At 35.4% G+C, this 15,967-nt stretch overlaps 2 protein-coding genes across 5 annotated transcripts in view; both read right to left on the bottom strand.

Moving 5' to 3' along the window:
• Window positions 1–379: 379 nt before the first annotated feature.
• Window positions 380–1,036, bottom strand: LOC120776889 (keratin, type I cytoskeletal 9-like). Its single transcript, XM_040107947.1, has one exon. The coding sequence runs from the start codon at window positions 1,034–1,036 to the stop codon at window positions 380–382; it is 657 nt and encodes a 218-aa protein (XP_039963881.1).
• Window positions 1,037–1,046: 10 nt separating this feature from the next.
• The window catches only part of LOC120778092 (DNA-binding protein D-ETS-3), an 87,844-nt gene continuing 72,923 nt past the window's right edge, over window positions 1,047–15,967 (bottom strand). For 3 of the 4 annotated variants that reach the window (XM_040109791.1, XM_040109790.1, XM_040109788.1), the window contains 2 exons: window positions 1,481–1,689; window positions 1,129–1,287 (listed from right to left, as the gene is read on the bottom strand). In XM_040109791.1, coding sequence (XP_039965725.1) covers window positions 1,151–1,287; window positions 1,481–1,689 — 346 coding nt within the window. In that variant the 3' untranslated portion in view covers window positions 1,129–1,150. Of the gene's footprint in view, window positions 1,288–1,480; window positions 1,690–15,967 lie in introns of all 4 variants that reach the window. The other variant, XM_040109792.1, reaches the window with a different exon arrangement.

The following is a 15,967-nucleotide window of genomic DNA, read 5'->3' as shown; positions in this document are numbered from 1 at the left end:
CGTTTTTACCTTCTTCTTCTTAACGATAATACTTTCAATGTTCGTATTTTACATATTTCTTCTTCCGCTAATCTAAGCATGAACGATTTTTGTTTTGTACTCGAAATGAATGTAAAATGGTGTAATGGTATTGGGTCTCCAGTTTGTGATTTATAAATATAATACTTGTATATAGATACACCCACATACATATGGGGTAAGCGAATTGGGGTTGCTGGTCGGTTAGCTGTGGCTTGCTTGCCATTGTTTCTTCCAATTCCTACTGGTCGGTATACGAGCATAAGCATTGTTGTTGCGCACATTTGTTGGGACGACGCCTGGCAGGTTGGGCGCGCTGCTCGCCTCATCGTTATGCAAAACTTTCCGCATTGAAATGGCATCATTTCAATATCGTCGGTAAGCCTGTGTTCATTAATCGATTACCAACAACAAGAGAGTTGAGGTTGCCACCGCCCATACCCATGCCCATACCGACACCCACACCCACACTAATGCCGCCCAAACTGCCAAAGCCACTGCTCGCGCCGACGCTATGCGTTGGAGCAGCCGTTAGGGTTGCAGTTGCTATATTCAAATTATTGCCGCCACCGCCAATGCCACCAACTACACTATTGTGATGATGATGGTGATGATTTGCGCCACTACCATTGGAACTGCTGCTACTAGCGCCACTGCCACCAAACGCCGCTAAACTGCCAGCACCACTACCGAAAGCACTCAATCCACCGCCACCACCGCCGCAGCCCGCTGCCATGCCCATCGCCGTGAGTCCTATACTTGCATGTACACCACCAGCGCCACCCAGACCGCTGCCACCACTGCTAGCGCCAATGCCGACGCCACCGGCGCCACCACCACCACTGCTGCCACTGCCATTAATGCTACCGCTGCCGCCACTGCTATGACTACTGCCCACTGAGGTGAGACAATGCAATGTGGCAGCGGCATTGATGGCAGCCGCGCTGCTACTACTGCTGCCGCTACCACTGCCGCTGCTGATGCCCACACTAACGCCTCCGCCACCTCCACCACTCATCGAACCAACACTGCTGGCTGTGGCAGCTGCATGCGCGGCGTGGGCAGCATGGGCGCTGCTGCCGCTAACGATGGCGTTGCTCTCATATTAGAAGCCACCGCCGGACGATGATGGTCATGCATAATGCGGATAGGAGCTGAGGTGAGGCGCAACATGCGACGGCGTCACATGGCCCATCGAGTGCGGCTGATAGAGATTTGTGGCCGGGTTGCCCCAATTGCCCCACGAAGCGGCCGATGGGAATATCGATGCTGTAATAGAGAAATAAAGAGAAATAGAGAAGTGGGTATGTGTTATTAGAAATTCAAATCAGTGGGGTTATAAAAAACTTCTGCTAACAGTATAGTGTAATAAAAAGTTTACGATTTCAAAGGCAATAAAATAAAGACGTAAACAATAATTGGTGCTGGGAAAATGAGAAGGAAAGTAAAGCGTGTAAAATACCTGATGACGATGTCATACCATGATGCGGACTCATAAATGAGCTCAGTTTGGCGCTATGATGATATGGTGTCATGAACAAGTCGCTCTGGTACTTGTAGGTGGGATCGCTGGCGGCGGGTTGTGTGGCGGCGGCCAAGCCTTGAAAGTCGAACTTGTACGCATAACGTTTGCCATGCACTTTTGTCATAATATTCTTGTCATAGTAATATCTGTTGGTGAGATAAGAATGTATTATATTTAGTAATGCTAAAACATTATAACGGTATGTGTTAGAGTTATGCTCAAGGCTGCAATAATAAAAAACTATACTATTTGGCGTGTTTAATATTCATTTAATCGATTCATAAACGTTTAGCCAATTAAGGCGGGAGCCGCTTTTAAAAATCTTACCTCCGCATAATAAAGTGCTAAAACTAAACTGGTTCACTCACTAACAAGGCAGAGAATATTAATTTTTCAATCATTCACATAAAATCGAATTTATTTCTACAGGAAATATTTCGTCGCAAGGGAAGCTGTGGCAGCTCTAGTTATGATCTGTTTATGATATTCGAATTTGGTAATCAAGGTAATCTGCTTGAAAAGAAATATATTTACTATTCAATGAATAAGTACACGTGACTTAGAAGTTAACACCAACTGATACTATTAACAACCTGATGACTTTAGAAACTTTTGACGACTCACCGATATTTGGATTAAGTTATGATAAATATGAGCGGATTCAGAACGAAAAACGACTATTGAATAATTGTTCAAATTAAATAAAGACATCCAAGTTTAAATATTAGCATCAATACCTTCAGTATGATTGTAATAGAATAATAAAATATTCGTATATGGAATCTCCTGCAGTTGTGCATCAAATTCCATATTGACCTCTCAAACGAACAAACAACTTTTTGTGGTAGAAATTTTTTAAGAAAATTAAATTGCAGACGCACGCCTAATAAATATATTCTGTATATTTGAATATTTGCGCCTTCTTCTATCATTTCTAGCTCAAACACCTTAACAAAATTCCCACAATTCGCTCTTGGCAAATTTCGAACTTTTTATTGTCACTAAAATATAAGGTTTGTGACCCTTCACAGCTTGGCACGCTTACAAGTTCAGTTTGACAAAACCTGTTTACAACCTACAATCCTGTCGAACCATTTAAAAATGCCGAAAATTGGTTATAAATTTACATATGAACACGTACATATACTTACATACATATACTATGTGTGTACTAGAGCTCTTGGTATTTGACTAATCGACTAACCGGATAGAGCATTATTCGAATATTAATATTCGGTTTGCGGTATCCGAATAATCATGGTTAACCGTTCGTTGTCGACTATTCCAATAGTAAGTGTTCGACTTCTACACATTTTTATACTCTTGCAACCTGCTGCTACCGAGTATAATAGTTTTGTTCACTTAACGGTTGTATAAAGCTGTAATTTAGTACAAGGGATCGCAGTAGCAAGGGGCACCTGTAGTAATTTCGAAAAAGTAGGCGTGGCCGCGCTCTCCAATAAGTTTAATGTATACAATATATCTCCTAAGCTACTAAAGCTTCAACAACCAAACTTGTTCAGCTCAAATATTATAAGAACCCCTAGCGACAGTGTGGAAATGAATGAAGTCGGAAGATAACCCCTCTCACTCCTCATATAATGGTACTGTTCACAACTACTAAAAGCGCAATAAATCAATAACTAAATACGCCAGAGACATAAAATTCTACCTCCGAGATGGTATGAGAGGAACCCGACCGACCGATTTCGATTAAAGTTAGTACTTAACATTTCACTCATATTCCTATGTCACAGTGTGAAAATTGGCGACATCGGACAACAACCACGCCTACTTCCCATATAACACAATTTTAAAATCCTCTTGATTCTTTCACTTTCTGGTACACAAATCAAGAAGTAGTTAATATAACGAGATACAACTTTGCTCTAATAATTCCTTCAAAGTATGCCACCGGTTTATATTCATACGAACGGTTACAAACAGGATGTTTGAATAACCGGGTTTGAGGTTATTCGAATAATTTTAAGAGCCGTAGTATGTATGTAGTATATGTATAACAGGAAAAAATCAAAAACTGGAAAAAATTAATTGAAATTAAGAATTAATTAGCGAGAGCTGGAGTGGTAGAATATTTCCAACTTTGTTTTTCGAAAACGTGCAGTGTGGACCAAACATAAATTGTTGCGAAAATTTACATAAGCTTTTATGCAAAAATATGATGTTTAGCATAAAGCAAGGCGAGACGTAGTGTGCGTAGCATGTAGACAATGTGATGTTAATTAATTATTCAAATCTGATTTGATAAGAAAACAAAAGTTGAAAATCCAGTATGTTGAGAAAAATTTTTTAAGAAAGTTTGCATACTTTCATACTTTTATTGGACATACAAACAAATCTTTATGTGTGTTTTCCTTTAACAAAAATTAGGACTAATATTTTTAATACCGTTATAAAACCCTTTAATTTTCAAAAAGAATTGTGGCTATTTACTGTTTGAACCTTTCAATTTTCGTGAGTTGTTTTCGGAAGAAGTTGTATAATATATACTAAGTTACATATATAAAAGAAATAAATTTGGCTTTTTATACTCCATCACCCCTCCCATATTTTCTGCACAATACTATAAGTAGTTATTCAATATTTTATCTATCAGTTTGGTTTGTGCAATATCATTATTTGAAATATCGAACTAAAACACTGCCTAAGACGGCTATCCAATAATAAGGTGACTAAAATGAGAGTGTCGATCAACGTCTTTCGTATTAGAATATGAAACCACTTTTCTTCCAAAGTAAGTAATTATAAAAAAAACTTAAAATGCTATAAAATTACGTAATCTTAGTTACTTTTATAACATTTAAATATTTATACTTGTATATCTTGTAATCTATATAAATATGTGCATGCATCCCTTTGTATCTGGGACTGTATTATGTCCCATATTATTCTCTACATTCACATATTCCTATAATGTTTATGATTATATACATACACATATAAATGGATCTATACATATTTGGAAATGTCTATTCCTTTGTTGATTGCAAAATTGTACGCCTCCCCTTTCTTCATATGTAGTTGCGCTCTTTTTGTGCGCTGCGGCTCGTCCTTGGCCATTTTCAAATTTATTTGCTTGACTTTTGTGCGAAGTAATTAAGTCACCGAGATTACTACTGTGCACACAAGCACATTCATCTCTACACACACATATCCCGTTACTATGTAAATATTGTTTTTGCAAATACGAAATGTAATAAAAATTCTCTGTAATTGCTAGAGGGTGTTAAAATGCAATCAAATGGCGTCCCACGAAGGCAACAAAAAATATGGAAAACAATTTGTCTATTTCGTCCTTTGTTCTTTTTTCGTATAGTAACCTTAAATACAACTTTTGATATCACGTGGTAACTATATTTAGTGAAATTAGTTAATCGATACATAAAAGATAATTTAAGATTAAGTTTACTTGAATGATCTATTGTTAAGATTTTTGAATACGTAAGTTGCCTTTTATATTTCGGGATTTGGTAGCCCTCTGGCGTACTCAGAACATATTGACATACGAGCGCTATTTGTATTACAATTACAGTAAATTAAAAAGCTCATCTCGGTAAAAATGGAACTGAAACAGGAGAATTTTCGAGCGAATTATTTTAGCAACTATCGACTAGGACTATCTCAGGAACAGTGGTTAATTCAATCGAGGTCGTAGATCCCTCCAAGACGAATTTAGTGAAACAATCAATATTCTTTGAGGATTTGATTGTAAGCAAATTTTTTCAGTGTTTTGAGTCTCAAAGGAGAATATTTTTAAAAAACTGTAAAGCGATTTATGATTATGTTTTTTCACGAAATATAAAAGGCAACCTACGTATTTTGGTCATATTTAAAGTCACTGTTTTATACCCTGACGTAGTATATTAAGTTTGCCACGAAGTAACAACAAAAAGGAAACTGCGGACACCCTTTTTTTTGTTTTTTTGCCTACATCCTTTTCATTTCAAGAAACTGCTCATTTGTCGAATATGGACTACAATAGGACAAAGCTCCCATACAAACAGAGTGTTCAAACTCAAGTCCTTGTATGGAAAAGTTTTTTTCTTTGACAAGTTATTTTCATAAAATTTAAAATGAACTATTGTCGAACACGACTTTAAAGATCTTTTTATACACTTTCGTGCTATAAGAAATGCACCTGTAAAGTGTATTATAACTTCGTTAATATTTTTTTTCTTTTTTCCATGATAAAATATAACGAAATATTTTATATTGCTGGTTAATGAACTATTGGTCACTACTGACGACTGTCCATATTTGGTTTTCGTATAGAGCTACACTCGAACTCCTCATAAATTCCGTATAAAGTGAGAACATGAAACAAGTTGACAATTAAAAGTTGCCTAAAACACAAAAGATCTGACTATTTCAAAAAGTAATTGGCACGATGAATGGGCATATACTCTCTTCTCAAGAACAAAGAGCGAATACCAAAAAGCAAGAACAAAGGCTTTGGAAAATGCAGGAGACAAACCGAGAAAGTGAAAAAATGTACAGCCCAGAGGAGTGGTGCTAAGAATTGAAAAGTCTGACAAACGAAGGGGATTGAAAAATCAACTCGATCCAATTGTAAAGGTTTTGGAAGAGCAACAACAGCAATGGCGTCGCCAATTTCTATCGAGTGGCGCAACCATTGAATGGAACAAAACAAAAACAAATAATTGAAGCAACGGCAGTGTCGTTCGGAGTAAAAATGTTAACGAAATGGAAACAGCAAATGTATGGATGTTTATATTTACAGCGTCCATATCAATACTTATGCATGTATGTATACGAGTATCATATATAGTGTGCTATGAAGAACAACAGGCTGGCACAGTAAATGGAAGGTGGCCATTGGAAAAAGCACAGAGTTGTGTTGGCTGAAAATTGATTGCTCTGCAACACTCAGACATACATATGTACATGCATATTTTCATATGTATTAAAGTATGTACACGCATGAGTGCAAGCTTTCGCCTGAGTTGAGTAGTGGAGGCAACTTCCGGTCGAAAGGAATGAACAAAATGCAGCCCGTCAGGCAATCAACCGAAACTGCAAGCGCCAGTGTGTCCCAATAACAGCAGCAACGAGCAAGAAGAAGCAGAGAAAATAACAAAAATGTCTATGGTTATTTTGTAGCTTGTTGCTGAGTAGCTGAGTAGCTGAGGAGTTCGCAATTTTTCATTATCTTTTGAAGAATTTTTTGATTTCAATTTTCATCCGTTCGTAAAAGCGTTCGATGGCAATTGGCACGAATTTAATTTGTTTGAAACAATTATTTCTGTTTCGAATTTCTTCATTTTTATTTATATTATTATTTTTACCCGCAACAACCAGTTGACAATCGACAGGCGCATTCATTTGCCATTTTATTGAGCAGAAGCTGACAAAAGAGCAATAAAATAAAAAAGTACCTTGCTTGTCGTAATTAAAAAGAAAACAATTAGTGACAGCAAAATTGTCAGTTGTCAACAGAAAATAAAAGTTGTCTTTATTTTTATTACTTTTATGGTTTTAACGTTGCCATTGAATGTCATTTGCGCCCATACAAATGGTAATTATGTTTGTATTAAGAATGTGCCGATCACTGTCTCCGCTGGCTCTATCTTCCATTTAACATATTTATTAAAAAACAATTTACCTTGCAAATTAACTACGTATGTCTTTGTTTAAAAATGTGTCAAAGAAAATGTTTGTTTATATACACAATTTTAATCGTGAATCAACAGTTAATGCATTTATAGTAATTTGCATATTTATTTAAGTTTTTACTAGATATATGTATTGCTGGTACATTCATACATATAATTATTTATTACAGAACTCTTAGTTTGATGTCATCAGTTTTTACACTATTCGCACAATATTATAATTATATTATCAAACTAGCTGACCCCGCAGCTGTTGTCCTGCGTGAAATTATGTGTTTTGAAATGAAAAGAAAGTTAAATTTATCATTTAATTTTTGTTTTTTTCTTTCAATGTAACGCAGCTTGATAAACAACAAGTACAGAAAAGATGGTTTTCCAACTCGTGAGCACGCCACGGCCCACAGTGAGACAGCCCAATAGTAACCGCGACAAAAAATGGTTTTGACGTGTCGTCCAATTTGGATGAAATTTTCACAGTATATTAACAGATATATGAGTAACAATTCCCTGAAATTTCAGCCTCATAAATTCATTACTTTTTGGTCTAGAGCAGGTCAAAGTTGAGGTATGCCAACGCGTTTGAAATATGTTAGTTCAATATGTAATAATCAAAAGCTTATTCAAATAAAAATACATAATAAATGTAACTTTAAAGTATTTTTTTAATTAATTTAGTTATTGTAGAATGAGTAAATGAAAAAATAAATTTAAAAAAAAAACACAATTTTTTTTTTCTTAACAACAGAATTGTGGTGCAAAAATTGAATATTTTGCATTTTCAATGGCCTAGGAAATATAGAGCAGCCCCTCGCCCTAGGTGAAGACTTATACCAAATGAAAGTTTGAAATCTCAGCTTTAATTTAAAGTAGAGGACATATAGCAAAAGTTTGCAAAAGCACATTAAACATACAAAAAACTACAAAAAGTACGTAACGCGCACATTCTGTCCCTATACGTATGTTAGCATTCAATAGCATGTTTACAACTTTTTACTTTTATTTTTTTTAATTGTTTACTATTCCCTTATTGTGCAAGAGAATAGTAATAAATTACATTTGTTTTTTGTTAGTTATTCAGAATTATGCTTTAAAGATCATTTATGTTTTAATAAAAATATTCTTGTTTACATAAATTAACGTTATTAATTTGATAGATAATTTTGTTGAAGGTCATTGACTTTGGGTTAGATAGTTACATAATTTTTAATTTAAATTGATAGTGCAAGATATTGTTCTTATCTAAGTTGTGTTATGATCACTTTCTAATGTGGTTACTTTAATTGTTATATTGTAGTGCCGCTTGTCGCCTGACAGGAAAATAGAAAATAGTCTCTTGCATTATAATTGTTTTTGTTGTCCAAAGCTCATAAGCAGCCTAATATAGTGAGCATAATTTTGATTTTGGTTGTTGTTGGTTTTTGAGCATTTTTTCCATCCGCTGAGCCAAACCAGTTTTTTTTTTGCTCAAACATATGTTCATTTTGTGTACTCGTGTACTTTTTTTTTGCTACAGGAATGTTATCCGAAGAAGCGCAAGAAGCAATGAATAAGGAGTATAGAAACTGTAGGCTATTCCATTCTCGTAAAAATTCACGTATTTCTACGAATGAAGATGTAATACACTATTTGCAAATATCATCAGATCCTTATATTAATTCATTTAGAATGAGAAACAAATTGAAAAAATTAGAATACCATGATGATGTTAAAAAATTATTGATTGAATGAAAAAAAATATTGTTTTTTTTATTGCATTTCAATGGGAGGTGGGCGTATTAGTGGGCGTGTTATTGTAATTTTTGCATGAAACATTTTAAATGATATAAATTACAGTAATATAGAATTTGAAGGTTGTATTTAATATATTTTAGAAAATATGGCACTTTTTATGTTGAGGTAGTATGGGTGATGGGGTTAAAAGTGGGCCAAAGTTCAATTTTTATTTCAAATAATGTTTGTAACTATATAACATTCAACTATACCAAAATTGAAAGTTATACCTAAAGTATTACGGACAATACGGCATTTTACAAATTTCGACTGTATGGCAGGTGGGCGTAAAAGTGGGCGAATTTTCTTAATTTTTTTTTTTTAAACTGGAATTGCCTCAAAAATAACCTGTGCAAAATTTCAGAGCTCTACAATGACTCCTTGTATTTGATGCCGGCGTTGTCTCACTGTGCGGCCGTGTGAAAAACATAACATTTCCAAATTTATGCCTCACACTATGCGACTATCTTTAGGTGATTGTCATCTCACATGCAATTTTCACTGGAAACGAAATACGTTTGAACTGAAATGGGAAATCGTTAGATCTCAAAGGAATTCGTAGAATTAAGCATTCTGCCCCTTGTATTCGATAGGTGCGTCACAATCAGACGGGTTCTATTACACAGTTTCGTGGCATGATGATTGCGAAACATAATAACGACCGATCCTACTTTGAGACGCAAATGATGCGGTGGCATACCAAGCCTGTCCAAAGAATTTAGAAATACCACTGGATAATTCACGGCGCGTCTTCATTATCAAGACGATCGATCGATTTGTATGAGCGCAAGTCTCCCTGAATTTGACTTTGAATCTTCCAGTTTAAGTCAACAACATCGGTATTTTTGGCAGCTAACATTGCGCGTGCACTTAAGGAATCGTAGTTACGATAATTTGGCCAATGTCCGAACATTTGTGATGAGTTCATCTTTCGTGAATTGACAAAGGGAAGATGGAATTGATATCGCACCACCGGAAGTATCAACCGAAATTCTACCATTTCCAATTTTTAGCGAATACAATGTAAAATGTCTTCGACAATGTCTTTTTTGTTCGTATCCCATAATTGATACGGATTTGAAGGCTGATATGTCGAAATGATTATCGCGAAAAGTGTGCGAACTTCATTTTCATTCCAGTGATTAACGTCTTCCAGCAATTGTAATTGCTGGCTTACTTCTCCAAAACTTGCAGTACGCAATGACTCAAATAAAGTTGATCCGCGTACATTAATCAATAGCAACCGAAGGTAGAAGCAGTCGTCGTTTTTCGGGTGGATTGTGTAAATTCGTCCTAATGCATTAGTTGAGAACACATCTTGATTTCAATCTACTGGTTGGCCTTGCTTTGGCGGTGTTTCCACTGGCTGTACTGTATTCTTTGAGTTGAAATACACATTAATATAAACACATAAATAGCATGGTTTGAATTTGGTTAGCATTTTCATTAAAATAAAAAAAGTTGTTTCTAATTTTTTTCAAAATGAAATGTAGCCTATGTCAAATTGGAAGAATGTAGCATTCTATTGGTGAAAGAATTTTTTAAATCGGCCCAGTACTTTTTGAGCCTATTCATTACAAACATACAAACATACAAAATAGGTACTAATCTTTCCTCTTTATAATATTAGTGTAGATTTACTTTAAGAAAAAAGATATTTTTAGCTTCCTTCATCGATTTGCCAATTCTTTGCTCTCTAACTTTACAATTGGCCTCTTATTAAAAAAATTACTTGTAGACAACAATTAGCTACTATGTTTAATTTTGGGGATGCCATATTAATGGGGTGTAATTGCCATCTTCAATGCTATCTAGATTTTGTGACAGGTTTTGACCAAAATTTACGATTGTCATTGCCTCAAATGACAAATTGATATAAACATTTGTTTTAAGCAAAGAATTTAAACTTAACAAGTAGGGAAGGACTAAGTTCGGATGCAACCGAAGATTTTATGCTTTTGCAACTTCCAGAATCATACCCAGAGAAAGCCTTAAAATGTAAATCGTCAAACAGAGGATCAGAATCCAAGCAATTATATATACAGTTGAATTCCCCTAACTCGAATTACCATAATACATAAAAAACTTCGAGTTAAATAATCTTCGAGTTATGGAATGAAGTTTATATGAAATTTGAAATTTCGAATTATAGAAGTTCAACTGTATATATATATTGTTTATACTATTGTATATGTATATAGAAATTATACACTGAACGACATATGTAAAAATGCCAGGCGAACTTCAATCTTTTCTAAGTGTTCATTAGTTTTCATACAAATTTGTCAATACTAAGGAATTGCGTAGTAATTCAAGTAAAATATTAATATTTCCAGTCTGAAACTATATACTTTGAAAGTTGCCCTATACGGTTACTATTTACTATATAAATAAGAATAGAGCGACTTAAGTATTAGTAAATAATATAAGAATTAAAAATCTTGTTAGAGGACATTTATCAAAAAAATTGATGAAACTCAATCCAAACTCAATAAACCTTTTTCTGTTACCGTCAAATAATAAACATTTATGTATATTTAACCAACCAAACCATTTCGCCCTTGCTGAAGAGGACAAAGGTTCCTTATATAAAAATTGTTCTTCTGAAAGCGAGTTTTTATTTAAAGAGGTCATTTACCTTCGCATTTTGGCTGATTGATAATATAGATATACATAATTAGAAATATGTTCTACATAGGATTTGTCAAAAGTATCTTGGTTTTAACGCATTTTCCCCAAACTGGTGTGTTTTTGTTTTGGTTTTGTGCGATTTTAATATATTGTAATGATTTCGGGATCATTTATTTTTAAAGGAATGAAAGCTACTTTTGAAATGTACAGATTTTCATTGAGTTCAACTAGACAATTTATATCTAGACATCTTCACATTTAATCTATGTATCTACATATGTATCTATGTATGTCTATTTAATAAAAATGAATACCAAAAATGTATGTACGCGCATAACTCAATAACGCCTGGACCAATTTTGCTAATTATTTTTCTTAAATGTTCGTTGAAGTTCAAAGATGGTTTTTACGGCGCGAAAAATTCGAATAATTTCCGGAAACCCCCTAAAAATAGCCCTTTACTTTTCCCCATACAAACGTTATATAAAAACAAGTAAGGAAGGGCTAAGTTCGGGTGTCACCGAACATTTTATACTCTCGCACAATAAAGTGATAATCGAGATTTCATTATACGTCATTTACATATTTTTCAAATACCGTATTTTTGTAAAGTTTTATTCCGCTATCATCATTGGTTCCTAATGTTTATACTCGTATTATTCAGAAGAGGCATCAGATGGAATTCAAAATAGCGTTATATTGGAAGAAGGCGTGGTTGTGAACCGATTTCACCCATATTTCGTACATGTTATCAGGGTGTTAAGAAAATATTATATATCGAATTTCATTGAAATCGATCTAGTAGTTCCTGGGATATGATTTTTGGTCCATAAGTGGGCGAGGCCACGCCCATTTTCAATTTTTAAAAAAAGCCTGGGTGCAGCTTCATTCTGCAATTCTTTCCGTAAAATTTAGTGTTTCTGACGTTTTTGTTAGTCGGTTAACGCACTTTTAGTGATTTTCAACATAACCTTTGTATGGGAGGTGGGCGTGGTTATTATCCGATTTCTTCCATTTTTGAACTGTATATGGAAATGCCTGAAGAAAACGACTGTGTAGAGTTTGGTTGACATAGCTATAGTAGTTTCGAGATATGTACAAAAAACTTAGTAGGGGGCGGGGCCACGCCCACTTTTCCAAAAAATTACGTCCAAATATGCCCTCCCTAATGCGATCCTTTTGTGCCAAATTTCACTTTAATATCTTTATTTATGGCTTAGTTATGACACTTTATAGGTTTTCGGTTTCCGCCATTTTGTGGGCGTGGCAGTGGGCTGATTTTGCCCATCTTCGAACTTAACCTTCTTATGGAGCCAAGGAATACGTGTACCAAGTTTCATCATGATATCTCAATTTTTACTCAAGTTACAGCTTGCACGGACAGACGGACGGACAGACGGACGGACAGACAGACATCCGGATTTTGACTCTACTCGTCACCCTGATCACTTTGGTATATATAACCCTATATCTGACTCTTTTAGTTTTAGGACTTACAAACAACCGTTATGTGAACAAAACTATAATACTCTCCTTAGCAACATTGTTGCGAGAGTATAATGAATGTTTGTTAGTAACACTAAGAGAACGGTTGAACCAATCTTAATGAAATTTTTAAAGGTTGTTTGTTGTGGATCGGGAAAGGCTTAGAAACAAATACCTTATACTTTTCATGAGGAGAAGTCGGAAAATTGGACAATTCCAAAAGGTAACATTTTCCATACACATTTTTTTCAATTTTTGTTTGTTTTGTTTATCAATATTTTGATTTGTAAATTATTTGAATCGTTCAATTGCGGTCGCTTGCTTTTTTATTCCGGCTATCCAAAGGAAAAATTATTGAAAATTATTCAGTGAAAACTTTATGTGTGTTTCAGACGAAGTGATCAATTACTGATTGAAATTTGTTACGAAGCCACGAAGAGGTCGCGCTAATACTGGTCGGTGTTCTTTTTGCCATCAACGTATGGCAGCCCAAAGAATGGCAAGAAGTACTCCCAAAATGCGATGACATACGTGCGGAATTATGGATCGCGGTCAATCAGCTAGCGATCGTAACGATATCACAGCACGACTTATTAAACAATAGCTGTGATGTTTGATGGTCTTTATCTTGAAGCAACCTATGGTATATATGGTGCTGTTAGATGCTGAATGTATTCTGTTAAGTAGCAAAACAGAGGTTTGCCGCACACACACATTCTTCTTTGGATGCGGATGGTGATTACACCAGATCAAATTGATGAAATTGTTTCAGCGGAAATTCCTGATTCAAAGATAGATCCAGAATTCTACGAAGTGGTGAAAACCAATATGGTTCATGGACTTTGGGAACCTTACAATCCCACTTTGGTTTGTATGTCTGACAATAAATGCACGAAACACTACTCATGCGCTTTTCTTTCGGAAACGGAAGTGGGAAATGATGGATATTCACTGTATCGGCGTCGCTCACCAGACGACAATGGCAGAACATTTAGCATTTAGAGGCGTGAATATCGACGTTAACAACACATCGAAGTTGAATGGTACAGTGTGTGCAACTTTTTGAGAAGCATGCCAGCAGTTGCGTTTGCTGGAACATGCTAATCACTGGAAACAGACGAGGACAATACAATAGTTACTTCGCATGCCACTGTAGTTCGCATAGTTTTCGGGAAGATCATTTCGACATATCAGCCTTCAAATTCGCGTTAATTATGGGATACGAAAAAATGACATTGCCGAAGACATTTTACATTGTATTCGCTAAGAATTGGAAATGGGCAAATTTCGGTTGATACTTCCAATGGTTTGATATCAATTTCACATCCCTTTTGTCAATTCACTTCAACGGTAGATGAACTCATCACGAATGTTTATCCGCACATTGGAAAAATTATAGTAACTGCAATTGCTTGAGTGCACGCGCAATTTTAGTTGCCAACAAGTAAGGAAGGGCTAAGTTCGGGTGTCACCGAACATTTTATACTCTCGCATGATAAAGTGATAATCGAGATTTCATTATACGTCATTTACATATTTTTCAAATTCCATATTTGTGTAAAGTTTTATTCCGCTATCATCATTGGTTCCTAATGTACATATATATTATACAGAAAAGGCATCAGATGGAATTCAAAATAGCGTTATATTGGAAGAAGGCGTGGTTGTGAACCGATTTCACCCATATTTCGTACATGTCATCAGGGTGTTAAGAAAATATTATATACCAAATTTCATTGAAATAGGTCTAGCAGTTCTTGAGATATGGTTTTTGGTCCATAAGTGGGCGAGGCCACGCCCATTTTCAATTTTTAAAAAAAGCCTAGAAGCAGCTTCCTTCTCCAATTTCTTCCGTAAAATTTAGTGTTTCTGACGTTTTTTGTTAGTCGGTTAACGCACTTTTAGTGATTTTCAACATAACCTTTGTATGGGAGGTGGGCGTGGTTATTATCCGATTTCTTCCATTTTTAAACTGTATATAGAAATGCGATAAGAAAACGGCTTTATAGAGTTTGGTTGACATAGCTATAGTAGTTTCTGAGATATGTACAAAAAACTCAGTAAGGGGCGGGGCCACACCCACTTTTCCAATCTCTACTCTCTAATGCGATCCTTTGTGCCAAATTTCACTTAAATATTTTTATTTAAGGCTTAGTTATGACACTTTATAGCCGATTTTGCCCATCTTCGAACTTAACATTCTTATGGAGCCAAGGAATACGTGTACCAAGTTTCATCATGACATCTCAATTTTTACTCAAGTTACAGCTTGCACGGACGGACGGACAGACAGACATCCGGATTTCGACTCTACTCGTCACCCTGATCACTTTGGTATATATAGCCCTATATCTGACTCTTTTAGTTTTAGGACTTACAAACAACCGTTATGTGAACAAAACTATAATACTCTCCTTAGCAACTTTGTTGCGAGAGTATAAAAATACCGATGTTAATGACTTAAACTGAACTCATATAAATCGATCGATCGTCTTGACAATTAAGACGAAACCGTAAATTATCCAGTGAAATTTCCAAATTCTTTGGAGAGCCTTGGTATGCCCCAGCATCATTTGCGTCTCAAAGTTGGATCTGTCATTATTATGTTTCACAATCTTCATGCGCCGAAACTGTGTAATGGAACCCGACTGATTATGACGCAGTTATCGAATACAAGGGACAGCCATTTCCTTTCAAACGTATTCAATTTCCAGGGAAAATTGGCCAGTGGCGTGTTGACGAGTTGGAAGCCCATCTTCTTTCTATATTTACGCACCAGAACAGAAATCAAAAAAATGATGTTTATTAAGCTGCGCTACATTAAAAAAATGTAGAAAAATCGAAAATAAATCATTTTCGACACAATATAATTTCAACTTTTTTT

The sequence above is a fragment of the Bactrocera tryoni genome, chromosome 5 (assembly GCF_016617805.1).
Source record: "Bactrocera tryoni isolate S06 chromosome 5, CSIRO_BtryS06_freeze2, whole genome shotgun sequence".
NCBI lineage: Eukaryota > Metazoa > Arthropoda > Insecta > Diptera > Tephritidae > Bactrocera > Bactrocera tryoni.
Note: the sequence above shows the minus strand (reverse complement) of the source record. Positions and strands in the feature narration are given on the sequence as shown.